Here is a 23,168-nt window from a genome sequence, read left to right on the forward strand (position 1 = left end):
CAGCGTTGTCTCCGCTCCATCCTCAACATCCATTGGAGCGCTTTCATCCCTAACGTCGAAGTACTCGAGATGGCAGAGGTCGACAGCATCGAGTCCACGCTGCTGAAGATCCAGCTGCGCTGGGTGGGTCACATCTCCAGAATGGAGGACCATCGCCTTCCCAAGATCGTGTTATATGGCGAGCTCTCCACTGGCCACCATGACAGAGGTGCACCAAAGAAAAGGTACAAGGACTACCTAAAGAAATCTCTATGTTCCTGCCACATTGACCACCGCCAGTCGGCTGATATCTCCTCAAACCGTGCATCTTGGCGCCTCACAGTTTGGCGGGCAGCAACCTCCTTTGAAGAAGACCGCAGAGCCCACCTCACTGACAAAAGGCAAAGGAGGAAAAACCCAACACCCAACCCCAACCAACCAATTTTCCCCTGCAGCCGCTGCAACCGTGTCTGCCTGTCCCGCATCGGACTTGTCAGCCACAAACGAGCCTGCAGCTGACGTGGACTTTTTACCCCCTCCATAAATCTTCGTCCGCGAAGCCAAGCCAAAGAAAAGAAAGAAAGACATGTCTTCATCTCTCTGTCTGTTTTGTAGTTGTTCTGCAAATTTTCGGGCTTCCTCCGGATCCGAGAATAGTCTGTTTTGCTGCCCTGGAATAACTATTTTAAGTACCGCCGGGTACTTTAGCATAAATTTATATCCTTTTTTCCATAGGATCGCTTTTGCTGTATTAAACTCCTTTCTCTTCTTCAGGAGTTCAAAACTTATGTCTGGATAGAAATTTTTTTTTTGACCTTTGTATTCCAGTGGCTTTTTGTCTTCTCTTATTTTCTTCATTGCTTTCTCCAATATATTTTCTCTTGTTGTATATCTTAGGAATTTTACTAAAATGGATCTTGATTTTTGTTGTGGCTGTGGTTTAGGGGCTAATGTTCTATGTGCCCTTTCTATTTCCATTTCTTCCTGTAATTCTGGTCTTCCTAGGACCCTGGGGATCCAATCTTTTATAAATTCTCTCATATTCTTGCCTTCTTCATCTTCCTTAAGGCCCACTATCTTTATGTTATTTCTTCTATTATAATTTTCCATTATATCTATCTTCTGAGCTAACAGCTCTTGTGTCTCTTTAACTTTTTTTTATCAGATTCTTCTAATTTCTTTTTTAAGTCCTCTACTTCCATTTCTACAGCTGTTTCTCGTTCTTCCACCTTGTCCACTCTTTTTCCTATATCTGACATGACCATCTCTAATCTATTCATTTTTTCTTCTGTACTTTTTATTCTTCTTTTTATTTCACTAAATTCTTGTGATTGCCATTCTTTTACTGATTCCATATATTCTTTAAAAAAATATATCCATTGTCTTGCACTTCCCTTCTTCTTCCATTTCTCTGTGTTCTTCTTCTTCTTCTTCCTCTGGGTTGGTCATTTGTTGTTTCTTTGATTTCTTTTTACTCTCTTCTTTCATGTTCTCGTTGTTTTCTATGTTCTCTTCTTGTTGTTGTGCTGTGGTTGTCATTCTCAGCTGTGGAGATCGACTCCTCAGCTGGTTTCCACCCCCGTCAGTGTTTTTTTTTGTCTTGCGTATCGCACATGTGCGGCTCCTCGCGCATGCGTGGCTGTGCACTTTTGCTTGGCTCTGCGAGCCATTTTTGTAGTCCCGAGCTCGGGACTTCGACTAACCTGAGGGAGCGGGCTTCTCTCTCCACAGCGGGCCTCCTCGGACAGGTAAGGCCTTCACCTTCTTCTTCCGATGTCTTTTCTTCTTCTCTTCTTCCTGTTGCTTTCGACTTTTATTTCTTCGCTGCCATTTTCTTCCCACCTTTACTTTCACTTTATTTTAATTTTCGTGTTTGTGCCTTTGTGTTTTCTGTTTTTTTTAAACTTTTCCGGAGAGGGCTGGAGTTCCCTGACCGGCCACTACTCCATCACGTGACTCCAAAAAGTTTTTTTTTCTTTTAGCAACTAATGTTTTTGATACTTCTGTTCCTTGCAGCTTTTGTAATTTACAACTCACGGTGATGACCCCAGATGACCCCAAAACCCAGCAGCAATAGATATTCACCATGACAGAGAGTTACTTCAACAAAAGTTGCTTTTAATTATCTTTAAACATGAAAACAGAATCACACTTTCACTTATCTCTATTAACTTAACTAAACCCAACTTAAACCCCTTCTAATTCTAAGCGCACGTGTATGTGATGGGTGTGTAAATATAAGAAAGGTTCTTTGGTTCATAGTTCAATCTCACTTCTTCTTTCAAGTTCTCTGGTTGCAGGCAATTCTTCTACTGTGCACAGAATTGAATGTGTATAAAGTTCACCAGGCTTTGGGGCTAGAAAGGTAAATGGTTACCGCTCAGGAAGCTTTTCGTAGAGTTTGCAGAGAGAGATTTGTTGTTCCAGGATTTCCACAACTGAGATGCCACCATTAGTTACCTCAGGGTCTTGCTGATGAAAGTTGCCCCATCAGGGTTCTCCAGATGATAACCTCTTTCTTTCAGGCTACCACAGAGTTCCTTTCTGTTCCACTTATTCCAAGAGAAACATCAATCAGATAGCACTTCCAAGCATCTGCCGCTCTGGAGCTTTTCTTCAGGTCCAACAAGCTTCCTGGCTTGCACTGTTCAGCTGCTTTCAGTGTCACACACACTAGCTGAGAGAGCTTGTTTCACCTTTCTCTTCCCAACTGAGACAGCTAAAAAGCCCATGTGACTCTCTCACTTGCCACAAAACCCCCACCTTCTTCAGCAAACCCACAAGAGTTATCCTTCTGCTCCCATCTGTTGCTTTAGGTAAACAAAGCCCAGGAGTGATCTTTCTGTGAGCACTAAAGGCACTTGCAAACAGCCAGAGTGTCTCCAGTCCAAAACAATGTCTATTCATTTTATGATGTCATTTCAATTAGCACCTACTTGTGAAATGTACATAGCATTCTCCATAGTTTTTGTAAAGTCCACTGAATATGAATTCTTCAGTATTTCAAATAAGATCTGTTTTAAAATGTGTCTATATATGTAACCTACTCTAATTTTACCAATTATCTCCCAAATATATATTCCATTACATCAGCAACTTTAAGATACACCATATATCTTACTTAATACTCCCATCCCATTCCAGTCATACTATGCTTTGCAGCTGTGCACTCCCTAATCTACTAAACCATTAACTCTTTGTTGGCCTACTTACAACAGCAGAAGCCCTCTTCCCATAATTCTTTACAACAGCTTTTTTTAATTATTGTTTTTAGACTGCAGACATGTAATGGCACAATCAAGGAATTTTGCCCCTACATGGGCAATCTAAAAAGGAATGTGCAGGAATTCTAAGTCAAATCCTGCCCCGCGATTTATCCTACAGGACCCCTACAACTTTTTGGTGGAAGCCTGCAGTGTAAATCACACTGCAAAAATTTGTTGTTGGTTATCCACTCTACTGCACGTGCAACCACCAGGACTGTTGCACTCAGGTACTTTCAGTCTAAAACATGTGAATGACCACACGGGAAGTAATTCTATCAATTTTTTCCATGATTTGGGGGTGTGGCCATGCTGATGAGCTGAGCAGAAGTGTTTTGAAAGAGCCCTCTACAAAAACAGTTTTAAAAAGACAGTTTTAAAGCTGAAAAACCAGAATCTTATAATCAAAAATGGATAAAGCAAGTACTAAATGACCGAGGCAACCGAGAACAAAAACTGAAGAAGTGATAGCTCAGCCAAGAACATCGAGTGGAAGCCTAATAAGGAGTGATTCAGCAGGGGCCTTGGGACCAGCTGAAGCCAGCAGAGCTTGGGAGTCAGTCCAAGATAAAGCCACCATCCTGAACATGATGGAAACTTCATGCAGTCGTTTTATGAGTGTGGAATAAGTGATGAGAGAAGGTTAATAAAAGAAGGAAATTAAATAAATTGTGTACGATTTAAATGAACGAATAACTCATAAAAGCTGGACAAAAGATAGGCTGAAGGCACTGGAAGAAAAAGCAAAAAAAATGGGACACAGAAAAAAAAGGGCTGATGGACAGATCAACCATATGAAAAATTTTAGCAGACATAACAATGTAAGAATCTTTGGATTGAGAAGGAATTGATGGAAAAGATGCGGTGAGTTTCTTTGAAAAATGGATCCCACAAATGCTGGGACAAAATAAGTTAAAATGCAAAGTTGCAAATTGAAAGGGCTTACCGGACCTTCAGACCCAGAAGAACCAGCGAACTGCGACCATGACCAGCCTGGTAAGAATTTTAAGTTACCGGGAGAGAGATGCGATCTTGGGACCAGCATATGAATATTCAAAAAATAAAAATGGCCCATTAGTGGTGGACAATGCAAAACTAATGTTTTTCCAAGACTTCAGCCCTGCTTTGGTCAAACAAAAAGGAAATTGACAACTGCTATCTAAAAACTTTAAATACGCAATGATTTATCCAGCAATGCTGAGGGTGGATGTCTCAGGAGGTAATGGACGAGTTTTCAAAAATAAAGAAGTGGAAGAATTTTTTAAAAAGTTGTGAAAAGATTAAAGTCGCCAGCTGAAAGGGCTGAAAAGACCATTTCAAAACGTGACTAACTGAAAGACCCCTGAGGAGTTGTTGGGATTAGGAACATTGACTACTGATATCCGGGTCACTGCTGAGCTGCGGGGTAGAGGAAGAGAGGTGGATTCTTACTTGCCACTCTAGGGGATGCCCTGTTACGAGTATACCCATCACCAGTAGATTGGGATTTACATTTACAGAACAAATGGGGCACCCCAGAGGAGGGTATAGCAATAATTCATCAGCAGGCCCTGGCCTCTGCCTTGTATGCAGGGCGTTCGAGGCTGTGGGTACATGGGGGGGAGCACTGATGAAGAGATATTCACAGCTGGAATGCATACCAGATTGGTTCGTTCTGCCCAACCCACTGTACGGGGACTGGTTCTGTCCGTAACTAGTCCGCTAATTGGGCACCCTGTGTCTGAGGCGGTGCACGCCTTATCTGGGCTTCGAGAATTAGAATTGGGAGGTAAAATCCACTCATATACAATCCAGGTTAAATCAGACAAGCAGGATGAAAGGGGAGGGGCTGCTGCTAACAAGGGACCGACAAGAAAGGACCTTTTTCTAACCTTGTTAAAGTTAGGCGTACCTAAAAGTGATACTGATGGGAAACCTACTGCAGTCCTTTATGCCCTTTATAAGAGAAAAGCAGGGGAACATCTTCCCCAGCTGTTGAGTCCTCCTGGCCCAGCTGTGTCTTCTGCTCCCACTGCTGCTCCTATCGAGCCAGCTTCTCTTGCTCCAGTTATCCGTGATGAGATACAACAAATGGTTAAAAAGACTCTTATGGATAATAGTGGCATGTGGGCCTGGAAGCCCTCGAACCCTGATAATGGCTCAGTCTTCTCCGGGAAGGCAATCTGTGATTGGGCAACTGACAACAGTATCTTATGGGTCCACCATATTCCTTATTACCCACAGGCTGCCGGGTTAGTTGAACGAATGAATGGCTTACTGAAGGAATAAATTTGTTTGTTAACACCACTGGGGACCCTGAAGGGGTGGTGCCATGTGCTGCAGCAGGCAGTCGACAATTTGAATCATGGCCCTTTGAAGGGAGGTATACCTTTCCACCGACTTCTTCACGCTTCTGAACTACAGCCTATTCCAGAGAAAAAACAATAATTGCCCCCATTCCCAAGCCAGAGAATGCCAAACAAAAGGTATGGGTGGCACCAACAGGTAGTGGCCCTCCTGTAAAAGGGGAAATAGTGACACCTGCCCAGGGTAACACTCGGTGGGTTGCTATTGAGGGACAGGATGATTTAGTCTGTTTAAATACTGAACGCTTACGGCATCATGAGTGACATAAGTCAGGCTTCTTTGTTCTAGGTCCTCCACCTTGTGCTCCTGCTGATCTGGCTTAACCGCTGCTTTGATGCCAGCAATTGGATTTGTAATGTCGAGGACGTTCCGGGGGAGTTGCCCGTGGGGGGACACGGCCCAATGTATCCTGTTAAGCATGTTTCAAATTCTGTTCGTGAGCTTCAGTGTCTGGGTATTGTGGCCCACAAGGATAGTTTGAATCCTTTTTCATGGTTAAATGGTATATTTGGGGGATTGGACCACAATATTCTCCGTTGATTGCTCGCATTATTGTTTATTTTTGTGCTTATTATAGTTTTAGTTTCTCTTTTTTGCTCCTTCTGTACTCAAATGCTTGTTAGGTCTCGTAAGTGACAGGCTGCGACCAAGAGGTGGAATGTAATGGAAGATTTAAACCGTGTTTCTTACTTTTGCAGCCTTTGCTTCTGCAAGGCTGAGAACCTGCTTGTTGCATATGAATTAGTAGACACACCTAAATTCCACCATGGGGCCCTAGACCAGCTTATGCAAGAAGGGATGCAGTTGCATCAGAAGACAGAATCCAATCCAATTTACACCATGAGGCCAAGAGATGCAGTTGTTTTTTGTTGGTCGCAGACTGTCAGGAGACCTTGAAGATAATTAAATCATTTGTTCAAAGAGATAAGATCTGAAGTAAACAACTTTTGGGTAATATAAGCCATGTCCCACTGCTGAAGTTTGAGACTCTCCAAGAGTTGGCAACATTTCTCAGCAAGAAAAAGAACTTCAAGATTCCAAACCGATGTCCCGGTCCGGGGAGGTGGAGAAGCTGCTACCGGCGACCAGACAACCTACTACAAGTATGCAGTCGTCGCCTCGCTTTGGCAGTTGGGACCAGTCCAGGCATTGATAAGTATAATGGAAAGGGCTTGCATATTGTAGTGTGAATTCAGCTTTAGATTTAGTAATAAAGACTTGTATAAACTGAACTGCTCTCGTTGTGTGTGTCTATTTTAGCTTGAACACTGTGACCAATCTAAAACGAACAAAGTGAGAGGTACAAGTTTACCCAAGACACAAGGTTACACATGATACAGTATAATTGGTTACACAGGTTATATATCAAGCCTCAAAAGTTAAAAGAATGGGATCTAACATTATCAGATAGATGTTTTCGCTGTAAGAAGGAAATGGGAACAACAGTACATGCAATTTGGGCATGTAAGAAAGTAAAAATGTTTTGGGAAGTTCTAAATCAGATATTAAATAAAATCACAAAAATCCAGAGATCTTTCTTCTAAGTAATATAAGAAGTAAGGAATTAGGCCTCAAATTGGATAAAGCGCAAAAAAGATTTATTATGATAGCAGTAGCCTTAGCAGTAGCAAAAAAATGTATAATGTCAACTTGGAAAATGGAAGAGAGCCTGAGAATACATGGAAATTACTAAATTATTCCATTGGAAAAAATAACATATAATTTAAAAAATAAAGTCACATTATTTGTACAAATTTGGGAACCATACATGGAACATAACAGAGAGGGCTTGCCTCGGACCTCCACCCCCTAAAATGATAAGACAAAACTACTTGATCCATTGTGTAAAAGAAGATGACACATTTTTCATGTTTATTTTTCATTGTGTGATGACATTGTTTAATGGTTTTATTGTATTGTATATGTTGAATATTTATTGGTTTTGAAGGGGGTGGGAAGGAGGGGAGGGAGGGTAAGGGGAAAAATGGATAAAATGCTACTGTGTATATTTAATGAGAAACATTTGTATATATTTTGGTTGATATGGTTCACAGTGTGAAAAATTTAAAAATTATTAAAAAAAAATGATAAATTCCATAAAAACAGAAGCAGACACTCTAATATATAAGCAAAATGAAATTAATGACATTTTTAGAAAATATTACATGAAATCATTCAAATCAAGGCTAGGAGATGGGAATGAAATGGAAGGATTTTTGCTGAATGTCAAACTTCGAAAGCTGGAAAAGAGAAAAAGGATATAATTAGATATTCCCTTCACAAGGGAAGAAATTGAAAAGGCCCTGGTCACCCTACAGGCTAATAAATCATTGGGAGAGGATGGATTTCCACCTAAGTTTTATAGACAATTCAAAGAATTATTTCTTTGGCTTGGCTTCGCGGACGAAGATTTATGGAGTGGGTAAAAAGTCCACGTCAGCTGCAGGCTCGTTTGTGGCTGACAAGTCCGATGTGGGACAGGCAGACACGATTGGAGCGGCTGCAGGGGAAAATTGGTTGGTTGGGGTTGGGTGTTGGGTTTTTCCTCCTTTGCCTTTTGTCAGTGAGGTGGGCTCTGCGGTCTTCTTCAAAGGAGGTTGCTGCCCGCCAAACTGTGAGGCGCCAAGATGCACGGTTTGAGGCTATATCAGCCCACTGGCGGTGGTCAATGTGGTAGGCACCAAGAGATTTCTTTAGGCAGTCCTTGTACCTTTTCTTTGGTGCACCTCTGTCACGGTGGCCAGTGGAGAGCTCGCCATATAACACAATCTTGGGAAGGCGATGGTCCTCCATTCTGGAGACGTGACCCACCCAGCGCAGCTGGATCTTCAGCAGCGTGGACTCGATGCTGTCGACCTCTGCCATCTCAAGTACTTCGACGTTAGGGATGAAAGCGCTCCAATGGATGTTGAGGATGGAGCGGAGACAACGCTGGTGGAAGCGTTCTAGGAGCCGTAGGTGATGCCGGTAGAGGACCCATGATTCGGAGCCGAACAGGAGTGTGGGTATGACAACGGCTCTGTATATGCTTATCTTTGTGAGGTTTTTCAGTTGGTTGTTTTTCCAGACTCTTTTGTGTAGTCTTCCAAAGGCGCTATTTGCCTTGGCGAGTCTGTTGTCTATCTCATTGTTGATCCTTGCATCTGATGAAATGGTGCAGCCGAGATAGGTAAACTGGTTGACTGTTTTGAGTTTTGTTTGCCCAATGGAGATGTGGGGGGGGGGGCTGGTAGTCATGGTGGGGAGCTGGCTGATGGAGGACCTCCAAATAATTCTTTGGAGGTCCTCCAAAGAATTATTAATGCCCCTTTTAATGGATATCCTGGACCAAGCTGTGGAAACACAGACCCTCCCATAACCAAAAAGTAGGGACGCACAAAAAACTTTGTCATACAGACCAATATCTCTGTTAAATGCTGATTATAAGATACTAGTGAAAGCATTGGCTAATAGGTTAAGACAATACTTACTAAAATTGATACATACAGACAAATCTAGATTTGTTAAAAGAAGGCAATCCTCAAAGAGTCTGGGAAGATAATTTAATATAATACACATGGCTAAATCTGAACGAAATCCAAGTATTACAATTTCCCTAGACACAGAAAGAGCATTCAAATGTTTGGATTTTCCCCTTTTATTTAAAACACTGGAAAAATTTGGTAAAGACAGAACATTTATAAATTGGATAAAAACTTTATACCACAAGATAAAATAACATCAAATAATCAGATGTCAGCAGTGTTCTTATTGAGTAAATCGAGCAGACAGGAATGCCCCCTGCACTTTTTATTTTAGCAAATGAACCACTAGCGGAATTAATAAGAAGGAAACCAGATATAAAGGACTTCAAAGACGGAAAATCTGTCTATTCACCAATGATGTGCTATTGTACCTATCAAAACTGGCTAAATCTTTGGAAAAATTGCAGTAAAAATATGAAAGAATATCAGGCTATAAAATAAATATGGATAAAAGTGAGATTATGCCATTAGCAAATTTGGAATACAAAAGATATAAAAAAGGAGGTAAATTTAAATGGAATACAGATGAAATAAAATACCTTAGAATAGCAAATGACAATAACTTGCAAAATCTGTACCAACTAAATGATGTTCCTCTTCTTAGGAAGATAGAAGGAGACCTACAGAAATGGAGAGACTTACCGATTATTTTGATGGGAAGGGTTAACTGCGTCAAATGCAAGTGATGCCAAGACTGGAAAACCTTTTTCAATTGCTACCTAAAAACTTTTTAAAGCTACTAAACAACCATATTAGATCCAGATTTAAAAAATATTACTCAGCTACACAGGCAATATTTCTTGTAGCCTTCTTCACTGAAGACAATTCCCCCTTCCCCCCCCCCCCCCCCCCCGTCTTGTGTTCAAATAGGAATGTATTGAATAGAGGATGGGAAGCAAAGGTCTTAATCTATAAATGGGGTTTCAAATCACTAAAGAAAAAGATGGATAACCCCATTCTAATACATACGATTAGAATGTGGCAAGAAATTAATGAAGGTATAGGAAAAAAAAGTAGGGATATCAATAAAAGCACCGTTGTGTAAAAATGTGTTGTTGCCCATAAACATGGGGAATAGATTATTAAATTTGTGGTATGACAAAGATATAAGATATATTAAGGACTGTTACACAGAAAGAACTCATGACTTTTGAACAATTAAGACACAAATACAGAGTGGCCAATGGGGCCATCTTCTGTTTTCTCCAGCTTAGATTATATTTAAGAGAAAGATGGGACCAACGTTGACCCCACCTGAATTTATAACAAAAATGTACTATGCTCTCCAGAGAGAAAGTGCAAAACCAGGGTTGCAGAGGTCAAGGGAAAGATGGAAGTTGGACTTGGGTGAGGTGGTTTCAGAAAGAAATTTCAGATTGGTGTAAGGACAGCATGACATCAATTATAAATGCAAAATATGGACCGGTTCAGTATAATTTTTTACACCAATTATTTCTTACCCCACAAAAGTTCAAAAACCAAAATTTCAGAGATATGTTTCAGATGTGGGTCTGAGATAGGGACTTTTTTATATGCCATGAGATCATGCATGAAAGTGAGGCCACTTTGGCTAGAAATCACAGAAAAATTAACCATGATAACAGGAGTGGCCTTCAAGGGCAACCCGGAGCTGTATCTATTAGGTAATTACATGGAAATAAGCAAAGAAATTGACCAAATATCAAATCTCATTTATAAAATTAGCACTGGCAATAGCAAAAAATTGTTTCACGATCACTTGGAAATCTCTACTAATAACACAGTGGACTGCAGAAATGAACAGCTTTACCTATGGGTAAAAAAATATCATACAACTTAAAGAATAAATATATTTTTGTAAAGGCAGCCATACCTGGACCACATAGGGGCCCAGATATAGGAATAAAAAGGATTTAAAATAAATATTTTTTATATGTGTGTATGTGTTTTTTATATATTTTTATATAAAAATGTGTGTGTCTCTTAATATGTAGTTTCCCCAACTGTACTCTATATATTTAAAATATATGTAAGCTCTGACGGTGAATGGATCTGTATGTACGGAAGAGGGTGGGGGGGGGTAAGAAGGGAGAGACTGTCTTTATTTTTGTTGTTTGTGAGAAAAAGTCTAATATATTGTATATTTAAAATGTCGCTATGTATAATTTTTGAAAAAAAAAACAAAAATTAAATATTAAAAAAAAATTTCCACTATTTTCCCGACAATGCACTCTAAAATCCATAATTGATGCTAAATACATTATTACCACAAAGTATATCTATCCCTGAGGGTTTCAATATATGAATTTGGAAGCTTATTAGTGTCTTCAAAATGGTGTTTCTGAACCAGTTAAATGTTCCATCTATTTATATTTCTATCATGAGTTTTATTTGTATACATTTAAAGCATTTCAATTAAAATATCCTAATTCAGAATAAGTCATCAAGTAGTGAATACCAGCTTTATTTTGACATTTAAATAAAATTGGATCGGTACACGGATGGGAGGGGTAAGGAGGGGCTACAGGTCAATGGGATTAGGTAGAATAATAGTTTGGCACACACTGGGGTGAAGGGCCTGTTTTATGCTGTAGTGTTCTATAGTTCTAAGCCATTACTATAATGGTAAGTAAATTGAGTTCAAAGCCTTAAATCAGCAATACTGCAATACTTCATATACGAGAGCTGTGGGAATAAAAAGCAACAACATAATCATAATGAAATAAAATGACAATTAATTTCCTACGTATTATTTATTTTAGTTAATCAAAACAAAAATTAAGTAGTTTGACTTACTGAAGGCTCTATCAATTGTATATGGTATGTAAACAATCCCACCGTGTGAACGAGGCCACAAGCACAATTTAGGACCATGGAAGCAATGAAGAGCATTTTTGGAACTTCTTGTTGCAATATCTCCATATTCAACATATGTTTTGGATGCCCCTAATTTTTAAAAAGGAGTTAAAAATTCAAAAAATTATTATTAGATTCATTTGATCAGTTCTTGAAGAGATCTGTACGTTCACATACAAGTTATTTTTATATTTTTATAGACATACAGCATGGTTACAGGCCCATTCCGGCCACAAGCCCATATATCCCAATTAACCTACAAGCTCCATATATTTTGAAGGGTGGGAGGAAACCAGAGCACCCAGGAGAAACCCATGCAGATATTGGAAGAAAGTACAAACTCTTTTCAGACAGCGCAAGATTCAAACCCGGGTCACTGGCGCAGTAATAGCGTTGCTCTAACTGCTATGCTACCCATGCCACCCAGCAATATCTATTATATCATGAGGACAACTGAGGGAAAATTTATTTCATGTTTCTAAAAGAATCATAATACTTTTTTTGAGACAATCTCTCAGGTTAAGTAGAAAAATTATCTTTTCAATATAATATTGTAACTTAACAGCAAAATAAAATAATGCAGGTGCTGAAAATCTAAAATTAAAACTGGAAATCTTGAAATTTTCAGCTGGTCAAGAAAGTTAACTCTAAATTTCAAGACATTGTATGAGAATTGAATATTATTGGATTTGGCTTTAAATGGTCTACTTTAAACATCATTGATTATTCTTTCAATGTTATAATTTGTTATCTATAAAATATTTTACTGAATCGTTTCTAGAAAATTCATAGTAGCTGATTAACAATCATTGATGCCTCCCTTTTTAATATTAGTTTAGAATCTTATATGAGATGTGAGTTTGTACCGAGTACAAGATACAGGTGTCACAAGATTCGCACCACCAAATTCAGGGACAGCTGCTATCCTTCCACCATACATTGACTGCTTTTTAATTACATTTAAAATTATTTTAATAAATCTGTACTTTAAGCATATTCAAACCTAATTTTGAGGAAGCCATTCAATTATTTTACTGCAAAAAAATACTGCATTAAAATGAAAAAAAATTTGGGTTTCAACAACATTATTCAGCTTCAAGGCATGGTATTCAACAAACCACGTAAAAGTGTACCGTGTAAGGTATAAGCTTACAGTATTGGAGCAATATGTCAATATGTACAAAGGATTACTTACAAGAAAATGGAGAGCTCTGATAAAGAGCTATTGCTAGGCTAGGAAACTGTAACTCTTGGTGGGGGGGGGGGAGGGGGTTCCAAAGCAATCAGGCTGAGGGCCTCAATTATTTAGGAAAAACAGAAAAGAAGAATGTTGTTCAATGTCGCTGCATAGAGGGGTTTAGATATCCTTGTACATGAAGTGCAGAAAGTTAGCATGCAGATAGGAGATGAAATATTAGCCTTTATTGCAAAATGGATTGTCTAATTACACTGGACAATGAAGATTTTGCTTCCTGAACATATTCGAGTGTATTTTATGGATTTTGGGCTGTTGATCACGAAAATCACCAAAAAATTTCTTCTCCCGTACCATTTTTTTGGATATAATCTATTTTTGTGATTTCCTATCATATTTTTAAACATGCTTCAAACATACAAAACCTTGAAGTGCAGCATGTCATTGAAAATTCATTTTCTGCATTATTTGATTTTTTTTCCCTGCTGATCTTGGTGCAGTCAGTGAGAGGTGAAAGGTTTCATCAGGATATTGCAATCATGGAAAAGCAACCAATGTTTGCCAGCTATTGTTGGACACTGACACAAGAGGTATCAGATGCTGACTACAAACAATCAACAGCAAAACATTTTTAGGTCAGTTGAAGTAATGCAAAGTGTCAGCATCATTATGTGCTTAAACATATTAAATTCAATAAAATTTAATGTTTCTCCAACTTCCTATGTGATACAGTAAATCTAAAAGTTTCTTTGTGTTTAGCTTGATGTTGTCCATCATAATCCCCAATTTCTTTTCGGGAGGGAAACCTTTTGAAAAAAATTATTATCCAGTGTAACAGTGTTACATAATTACTAATTATGGCATTTCAGAGAAGGATTGTGGGGAATGAAATCCAAAAGATTCAGAACAAATTTTATAAGGCAGGAAATTTCGAACAAGGGATCATAGTTAACAAGATTTAACTTTCTTGAGATTAGGTGATTTTGGATAGACACTGACTATCCTTTTTTCCATTGTATCTGCACAAATCTTGATACATCTTATAAATACTCTTCTTACTTGCATCCTCTCCACTCCACGAACATTTTCTTCCACCTTTATCATTGTAAAACTGCACAATTCATCAATCCAACACCATTCCTTCAACTCAGAGATTCCATTATTGCAGGGGGCCGATCCCCTAATTCTAAGAGAGATCCATTTCTTGTAAAGAATTAAGTAGCATATGGCAAAGATAATGGAAAGCACCATAAATCAGGTTTATTGTTATGAACATGTGTCATGAAATTTGTTGTTTTGCAACAGCAGCATGGTGCAGAACAAGGTGATAAAGTTAGTGATGTAAATACAAGATTTTAAAAAAGTAGTGCAAAAATAAAGAAAAAAGTGAGATTATGTCCATAGTTCATGTCTCTTCAAAAATATGATGGTGGAAGGGAAGAAGCTGTTTTTGTAACATTGAGTGTTTGTCTTCAAGTTTCTGTATTTCCTCCCTGATGATAGAGTGAGAAAAGAGCATGCCCTAGGAAATGAGGGTCCTTAATGATAGAGGCTGCTTTCTTTTTAATTTAATTTTTTTATTTTTCACACTATGAACCTTATTGACCAAAATACACATAAACATTTCCCTCTTGAATATACAGTGTCATTTTCTCCCCTGTTCCCCCCTCCCACCTTCCCACCCCTCCCCACCCACTAAACGTTCAACATATATGATACATTAAACCCATTAAACAATGTCATCACACAATGAACATAAAGAAGAAATTTGTGTCATCTACTTTTACACACTGGGTCAGTTCATTTCGTCTTCTTCTCATTCTGTCATTTTGGGTGGTGGAGGTCCACGGTAGGACTTCTCTCTTGTGTTCCATGTACGGTTCCCAAACTTGTTCAAATACTGTGATGTTATTTCTTAAATTATATGTTATTTTTTCCAACAGAATACATTTATTCATTTCTATGTACCACTGCTGTACTCTCAGGCTATCTTCTGATTTCCAGGTTGACATTATACACTTTTTTGCTATAGCTAAGGCTATCATAATAAATCTTTTTTGTGCTTCATCCAATTCGAAGCCAAGCTCTTTATTTCTTATCTTACTTAGAAGATCTCTGAATATTTTGGTATGTTGCTTTCTGTGATTTTATTTAATATCTGATTTAGATCTTCCCAAAACTTTTCCACTTTCTCACATGCCCAAATTGCATGTACTGTTGTTCCCGTTTCCTTCTTACAGCAAAAACATCTATCTGATACTGTTGGGTCCCATTTATTTAACTTTTGGGGCGTAATATATAGCCTGTGTAACCAATTATATTGTATCATGTTTATTTTATTTCTCATAGTTTTGGAGCACAGCTTTTCCCATGTTTCATTCTTTATCTTTATGTTTAGATCTCGTTCCCACTTTTGTTTGGGTTTACAGCTTATTTTGTCGTTCTCTTTCTCTTGCAGTTTGATGTACATGTTTGTTATAAATCTTTTAATTATCATTGTGTCTGTAATCGCATATTCAAAATTGCTTCCTTCTGGTAATCTCAGCCTACTTCTCAATTCGTCCTTCAAGTAGGTTTTCAGTTGGTGGTATGCAAACATTTTACCATGAGTTATACCATATTTGTACTTCATTTGTTCAAAAGATAATAATTTATTTCCTGAAAAACAATTTTCTATTCTTTTGATCCCTTTTCTCTCCCATTCTCTAAAGGAAAGGTTATCTATTGTGAAAGGGATTAGTTGATTTTGCGTCAATATTAATTTTGGTGGTTGATAATTTGTTTTATTCCTTTCGACGTGAATCTTCTTCCAAATGTTGAGCAGATGGTGCAGTACTGGTGAATTCCTATGTTGCACCAGCTTTTCATCCCACTTATATAGTATATGTTCAGGTACCTTCTCCCCTATTTTATCTAGCTCTAATCTGGTCCAGTTTGGTTTTTCCTTTGATAAAATTCTGATAGGTATCTTAATTGTGCTGCTCTATAATAATTCTTAAAGTTTGGTAGCTGTAAGCCTCCTTGTTTGTACCATTCTGCTAATTTATCTAGCGCTATCCTCGGTTTCCCCCCTTTCCATAAGAATTTCCTTATTATTATTTTCTTTAGCTCCTTGAAGAATTTCTCTGTTAGGCGAATTGGTAATGATTGAAATATGTATTGTATCCTTGGGAAGATATTCATTTTAATACAATTCACCCTTCCTATCAGTGTTAGTAGTAAATCTTTCCAATGTTCTAAGTCATCTTGTAATTTCTTCATTAATGGCTGATAATTTAATTTGTATAGATGGCCTAGATTATTATCTAGTTGAATACCTAGGTATCAGATTGCTTGTGTTTGCCATTTAAATGGTGATTCTTTCTTAAACTTTGTGAAATCTGCATTATTCATTGGCATCGCTTCACTTTTATTTGCGTTGATCGTGTACCCCGATACTTCTCCATATTCCTTCAATTTCTTATGTAATTCTTTTATTGATAATTCTGGTTCTGTTAAGTATACTATGACGTCATCTGCAAATAGACTGATTTTATATTCCTTCTCTTTTATTTTTATCCCTCTTATTTTATTTTCTGTTCTTATCAGTTCTGCCAATGGTTCTATAGCTTACGTGAACAGTGAGGAAGATAGTGGACATCCCTGCCGAGTTGACCTGCTTAATTTAAATTGATTTGATAAATATTCATTTACTGTCACCTTCACCAATGGTCCCTTATATAATGCTTTAATCCAATTAATATATTTCTCTGGTAGGTTGAAACTCTGTAGTAATTCCATTCTACTTTGTCAAAGGCTTTCTGCATCTAAGGCAACTGCCACTGTTGGCGTCTTGTTTCCTTGTACTGCATGGATTAAGTTAATGAACTTACAGATATTTTCCGTTGTTCATCTTTTCTTAATAAATCCAGTTTGATCTAGTTTTACTATTTTTGGTACACAGTCAGCCAATTTGTTTGTTAATAGTTTAACTATTATCTTATAATCTGAGTTGAGTAGAGATATTGGTCTATACGATGCTGGTGTTAGTGGATCTTTCCCCATCTTTGGTATTACTGTAATTATTGCTGTTTTGCATGAATCTGGCATGTTTTGTGTTTCTTCAATCTGGTTCATTACTTCCAGGAGAGGAGGAATTAATAAGTCTTTAAATGTTTTATAGAATTCTATTGGGAGTCCATCCTCTCCCGGCGTTTTATTGTTCGGTTAATGATTTTATTAACTTGTTTTGCTCCTCTTCTTGCAATTTCAGTAGTTCAATTTTAGCTAGAAACTCATCTATTTTGTCTTCTTTCCCTTCGTCCTCAGTTCGATATAATTGCTCGTAGAATTTCTTGAAGTTTTCATTAATCTCCGTTGGGTTATTTGTTTGTCCTTCTTCCTTGATGTCAATACCATTCTTTTAGTTTATTCTGTTTTAAGCTGCCAAGCTAGTATTTTGTGCATTTTTTTTTCTCTTAGCTCATAATACTTCTGCTTTGTCTTCATTATGTTCTTCTCCACCTTGTACTTTTGTAATGTTTCGTATTTTATTTTTTTGTCCGCCAATTCTCTTCTTTTTGTTGTATCTTCCCTTGTTGCTAATTCTTTTTCTGTACTTGCTATTTCCCTTTCCAGCTGTTCTATTTCTCGATTGTAGTCCTTCTTCATCTTAGTTACATAATTCATTATCTGCCCTCTGATGAAAGCTTTCATTGCATCCCATAGTATAAATTTATCTTTCAGAGGCTGCTTTCTTGAGCTATTGCCTCTTAAAGATCTTATTAATCAAAACTAATACCCATGATGGTGCTGGCTGAGTTTACAACCCTCTGTAGCCTAATCTTGTCCAGTGCATTGGCACCTCCATACCAGTGAAGCAGCCAGTCAGAATGCTCTCCACAGTACACCCTGCAGTTAACTGGAATTCACTGTCTATGTATTGTTCCGATGGCTGGTTCCTCCCTTGGCCCCACCCTCACCTACTGCAATATAAACCCTAGTTTTTCCACCTTACCTCAGATTCACCTGACAACTACTGTATTACACCCATTGATTGTAAGCTATTAAAAGCATGCTTGTTCTCCTCTCTTGTCTCTGAGTGCATTCAGTCACGTTACAATTTTAATAGCTTACTTTGAAGCAAGATGGAAGGCCTGTTGAAGCCAGGCATGCTCCAGGTTGACCCTCTGTCCCCAGAGGAATTTGCCTACTGACTGGAGTGCTTCTAGTCTAACCTGACTGCCATACAAGATATCTTCAACTCGGATAGTCCCCAGAGATTGGCTCTTCTCTCTCATGTCGGCCCCAAGGGGTTTGCTGTCATCAGAGACTGTGCTACATACAAGCCAGCTATAGGAGGCATGAAGGCCCATTAAATGAGGCGCCAGAACTAGGTGCTGGCAAGGCACTGACTCTCTCAATGTCGGCAGCATCTGGGTGAGTCACTGGAAAATTATGTTCTTTAACTGTGGGCTCTGACCAGAAAATGCCACTACGAAGTGGCCACGGCCTGGGAGAGAGAAGAGGAACAAATCCGGGACAGCCTCGTGGCAGCAGTGAGGTCAAGGTACGTGAGGCAGTGACTGCTAGAGTTGGGGAAGAAAGACAGCCAGCACCCTGGAGCTGGCGAAAGCACTTGAGCAGCCCCAACTGGGAGCTGATGACCTCATGGGCGAAAGTGGCACCTTTTCAGAGGACCGCATGTGGGCACTGAGGTACCTGTGACCTCCCACAGCCCCAGCATTGACCGCTGCAGCCATGTATGTCCAGGGATGCTACTTCTGTGGACAGGAACAGCACCCCCACGAAGGACTCCATGTGCTCAGGATGCAGTGAGTGAGGGCACTGGATGAAGGTCTGCCGGGCTAAAGAGAACCCAGAGGGAGGTCACGTGTGTAACCCCAAATCATTGCTCGACCTGTGCCCGAGTCCCGAAGTGCTAGCCTCAGCCTCTCCATCCTGTTCGCCACCAGTGTCTTTCTGTGCCTCATGATGGGACTCACCACTGGAAGTAAAGCATCGCAGGAAGCCACAGCGGTCATCTTGCTGTGCCTCGAGGTCGACACCACCCAGTCCTTCATCAGATCAAGATGGAGGGTAGCCATCTTGCTGCACCTCATGGTTGACGCCTTCTTATCTGCCCACGGGCCAAGAGGAGAGAGCTGACATCAGCATAAGGAGTGATGGGGTTTCCAGAACACTGGCATCAGTCGCCCTGGATCAGGCAATACTTCACCAATTGAATAACTCGATGATGGAGGTGAGGGTAAATGGATATTTGACTGATTGCTTAGTAGACACTGGCTCTACTGAGAGCTTTATAAACTGCAATGGCTCTGCAATACAACTTAAGAGTGTACCCGACGGACTATTGTATTTTCCTAGCTTCACACTCACACTCTATGATGATCCAGGGGTATTGTAGAGTACATCTAATTGTAAAAGGGTGGTGGTGGGGGGAGGGGGGCATTTTGTAAGTTCCAATTGTATGCACTGAAATATTTGTGTGCTTCTGTGTTGCTGGGCCTGGACTTCCCATGTCACCTTAAAAGTGTGACCATGGAGAACTCTGACCCACTCCCACCCAATCATAGTGTGGAATGGAAAGTCTCAAAAGCTGGATGCTATATGCAGTCTATCCACCTTAAATATTGATCACCCCCCCACCCCTGCTGTTTCCAAACCTGACACCTGATTGCAAACCCATAGCTACAAAGAGCAGGCAATACAATGCGGGGGCTCAGGAAATTTATCAGAGCCAAGACACAGCGGCTGCTCAGAGAAAACATCAGTGAGCCTAACAACAGCCCATGGAGAGCCCAGGTGGTAGTCATGAAAGGGGAAGAAAAGTGCAGGTTAGTGATTGACTACAGCCGAACAATTAATCATTTCACACTCCCGGACCTCGAAATTTGGACATGGTAAAGGAAATTGAGCAGTACCTGAAAACTGCATACCATCAGTTACCAATCCGTTCCAAGGACTGCCCCTACACAACATTTCAGGCAGACAGATGGCCCTATCGGTTCCGGAGGGTCCCTTTTGGCATCACCAATGGGGTCTCGGTCTTTCATAGACAGATGGACAAAATGACTGACAAGTACAGGTTGAAGGCCACCTTCCCTAATCGCGATAACATCACCATTTGTGGACACTCTCTGGAAGACCATGACGCCAACCTCCAGACAGCTAAATCCTGAACCTCACATACAACTCCAGTAAGTGCATGTTCCATACAAAACGTCTGGAGAACCTGGGCTGTGTGGTGGAGAATGACGTCATTACCCCATTAGACTCCTGATCTCGAAGACCATGAAAGCCTTAAAGAGGTGCCTGGGCTTCTTCTCCTACTACACCCAGTGGGTCCCTCACTACGTGGATAAGGTCTGTCCCCTCTTAAATTCCACCTCTTTCCCATTATCAGCTGAAGCCCAGGCAACTTTCAACTATGTTCGGAGCTACATTGCAAAGGCCAGCAGACATGCAGTGGAGGAGAATGCACCCTTCCAGGTGGAAAGCAATGCCTTTGATGAGGCTCTGGTCACTACCTTTAATCAGGTGGGTAGGCTGATTGCCCTTTTCTTCTGCATACTACAAGGCCATCAGCTTTGGAGCCTATCTGTGGAGAAAGAGAATCAAGCTATTGTAGAGGCCATCAAGCACTGGAGGCATTAACTGGCCAGCAGAAAATTTACACTGCTCACCGACCAGTGATCAGTGGCATTTATGTTTAATAATGCAAAAAAAGCAAAATAAAGAATGAAAAGATTGCTAGATGGAGGATCAAACTCTCCACCTATAATTATGACATAGCATTCAGGCCAGATACTCTCAATGAACCTCCAGATGCCCTGTCAAGAGGAGGCTGTGCCCTGCTCACACTGGCCAGTTGTGGTCACTGCACAATGAGCTTTGACACCCAGGCATCATTTTCATGGCTCATTTCGTCAAAGCATGCAACCTGCCCTACTCTGCTGAGGACATCAGGGAAATGACCGGGTCCTGCGGAGTGCAAGCCGCACTTCTACCGCCCTGACAAAGCGCAGCAGATAAAGGCATCCCACCCCTTTGAATGACTCAGTGTCGATTTCACAGGTCCCCTCCCTTCCAGCAAAGGAAACATGTACTTTCTCAATGTCATCGATGAGTACCCTCATTTTCCGTTCACCATCCCCTGCCCAGACACGACCATCAAGGCTTTGCACTCTATTTTGAACCTGTTTAGGTATTCCAGCTATATCCATAGCGACTGGGGCTCATCATTTATGAGAGAAGAACTACACCAGTACCTGCTCGTAAGGGGTATTGCCTCAAGCAGGATGACCATCTCCAATCCCTGAGCGAATGGACAAGTTGAAAAAGAGAATGCAACGGTATAGAAGGCTGTGAAATTGTCTTTCTGGTAAAGGCCAGAAGTCCTACCTACCGCTCTTCACTCAATAAGGTTGATACTCTGCAACTCCTCACAAGCTTATGTTTACATTCCAGAGGAAATCCACATCTAGGATTACTCTCCCAGCTTGGCTAATGGCACTGGGGCCAGTCCTGCTGAGAAAGCACATGAGAGGAGCAAGACAGACCTCCTGATTAAGAGGGTGCACCTGCCTCATCGCAATCCAGTGTATGCCACCCAATATATGTGGCATACCCTGATGGCAGAGAGGACACCATCTTGATTAGAGACCTAGCACCTGCCAGAACTGAGGATCCGATGCCTCAGGTGAGCCAGGAACTACTGAGTACCCCACTCAGGGTCTCAGAGGACTGCTCGGGAAGTGTCCAATCCACCTCATGACCTGAGCCAGAGCCCTTGAGACCCAGTGACCCTCTAACACAGGGGTCCAGGAGGTTCAGGAAGCCTAAAGTCCTCCAGCACTGCGGCGCTCGACCAGAATTACCAGACCCCCTGACAGACTTAACTTGTAAATATATGTGAAGTATTAGTTTTTTCCAAATGAATGGTCTCTGTTTTTCATTCACAAGCTCAATTCTGAAGGGGTGAAGGCACTGAACTGGAATTCACTGTCTATGTATTGTTCAGATGGCTGGCTTCTCCCTTGGCTCCACCCTGACCTACTCCAATATAAACCCTGGGCTTCCTGCCTTACCTCAGATTCACCTGAGGACTATTGTGTCTACTGGCCATTGATTGTAAGCTTTTCACTTGTCTCTGAATGCAAGCAGTTACGTTATACACCTATAAAAATTTCCATCTTTGGTGACATACCAAATCTTTTCAAACTCCTAATGATATGTAGCATGCCGTCTTGAAAGACTCTAGAAAATTTCTACAGGTGTACCAAGAAGAACATTCTTACCGATTGCATCACTCTCTGGTATGGAGGTGCCAATTTACACCTCTGGAAGACTCCAGAGTTGCAAGTCAGCCAATGACGACACAGGCAGTAATCTTCATTCCATCCAGGACATATATTGTCAAGTTACCTTTATTTATCATTCATACCATGCTCACACCATGGTACATAAGTATGTTAGAATAGAAGGTAAACACATTAAAATATTAAAAAATATACAGTAAAAGTCCACGGTACACTATCCACATGTTTTGGGAATTCAGGAGCCTGATGGCTTGGGGGGAAAACTTTTGCGCAATCTGGACTTTAGAGCCTGAGTGCTACAGTACTTCCTACCGATGACAAAAGGGAGAATAGTTTACTTGAGGGGTGTGTGGAGTCCTTCACAATATTTATTGCCTTTCCCCTGCATTGAGTGCTGTAGATGTCCTTCATGGTAGGAAGAGAGCCCCCAATGATCTTTTCTGCTGACTTCTCTATCCTCTGTAGGATCTTGCAGTCCAAGGTGATACAGCTTCCAAACCAGGCGGTGATGCAGTTGCACAGCATGCAGTAATACAAGAGGTGGTGTCTTAACAAAGCAGCCTCTATGTTCAAGGATCTCCACCACCCAAGCCATGGCCTCTTCATACTGCTTTCATCAGGAAAGAGGTGCAGGAGCCTGAAGACAAGCACCCAACAGCACGAGGACAACTTCTTCCTCTCTGCCATCAGATTTCTGAATGAACAA

At 40.3% G+C, this 23,168-nt stretch overlaps 1 protein-coding gene across 1 annotated transcript in view; it reads right to left on the bottom strand.

Moving 5' to 3' along the window:
* The window catches only part of LOC138755459 (astacin-like metalloendopeptidase), a 159,065-nt gene that overhangs the window by 112,021 nt on the left and 23,876 nt on the right, over window positions 1–23,168 (bottom strand). The window contains exon 5 of the mRNA XM_069921495.1: window positions 11,888–12,037. Coding sequence (XP_069777596.1) covers window positions 11,888–12,037 — 150 coding nt within the window. The remainder of the gene's footprint in view (window positions 1–11,887; window positions 12,038–23,168) is intronic.

This window comes from Narcine bancroftii, chromosome 1, assembly GCF_036971445.1.
Source record: "Narcine bancroftii isolate sNarBan1 chromosome 1, sNarBan1.hap1, whole genome shotgun sequence".
NCBI lineage: Eukaryota > Metazoa > Chordata > Chondrichthyes > Torpediniformes > Narcinidae > Narcine > Narcine bancroftii.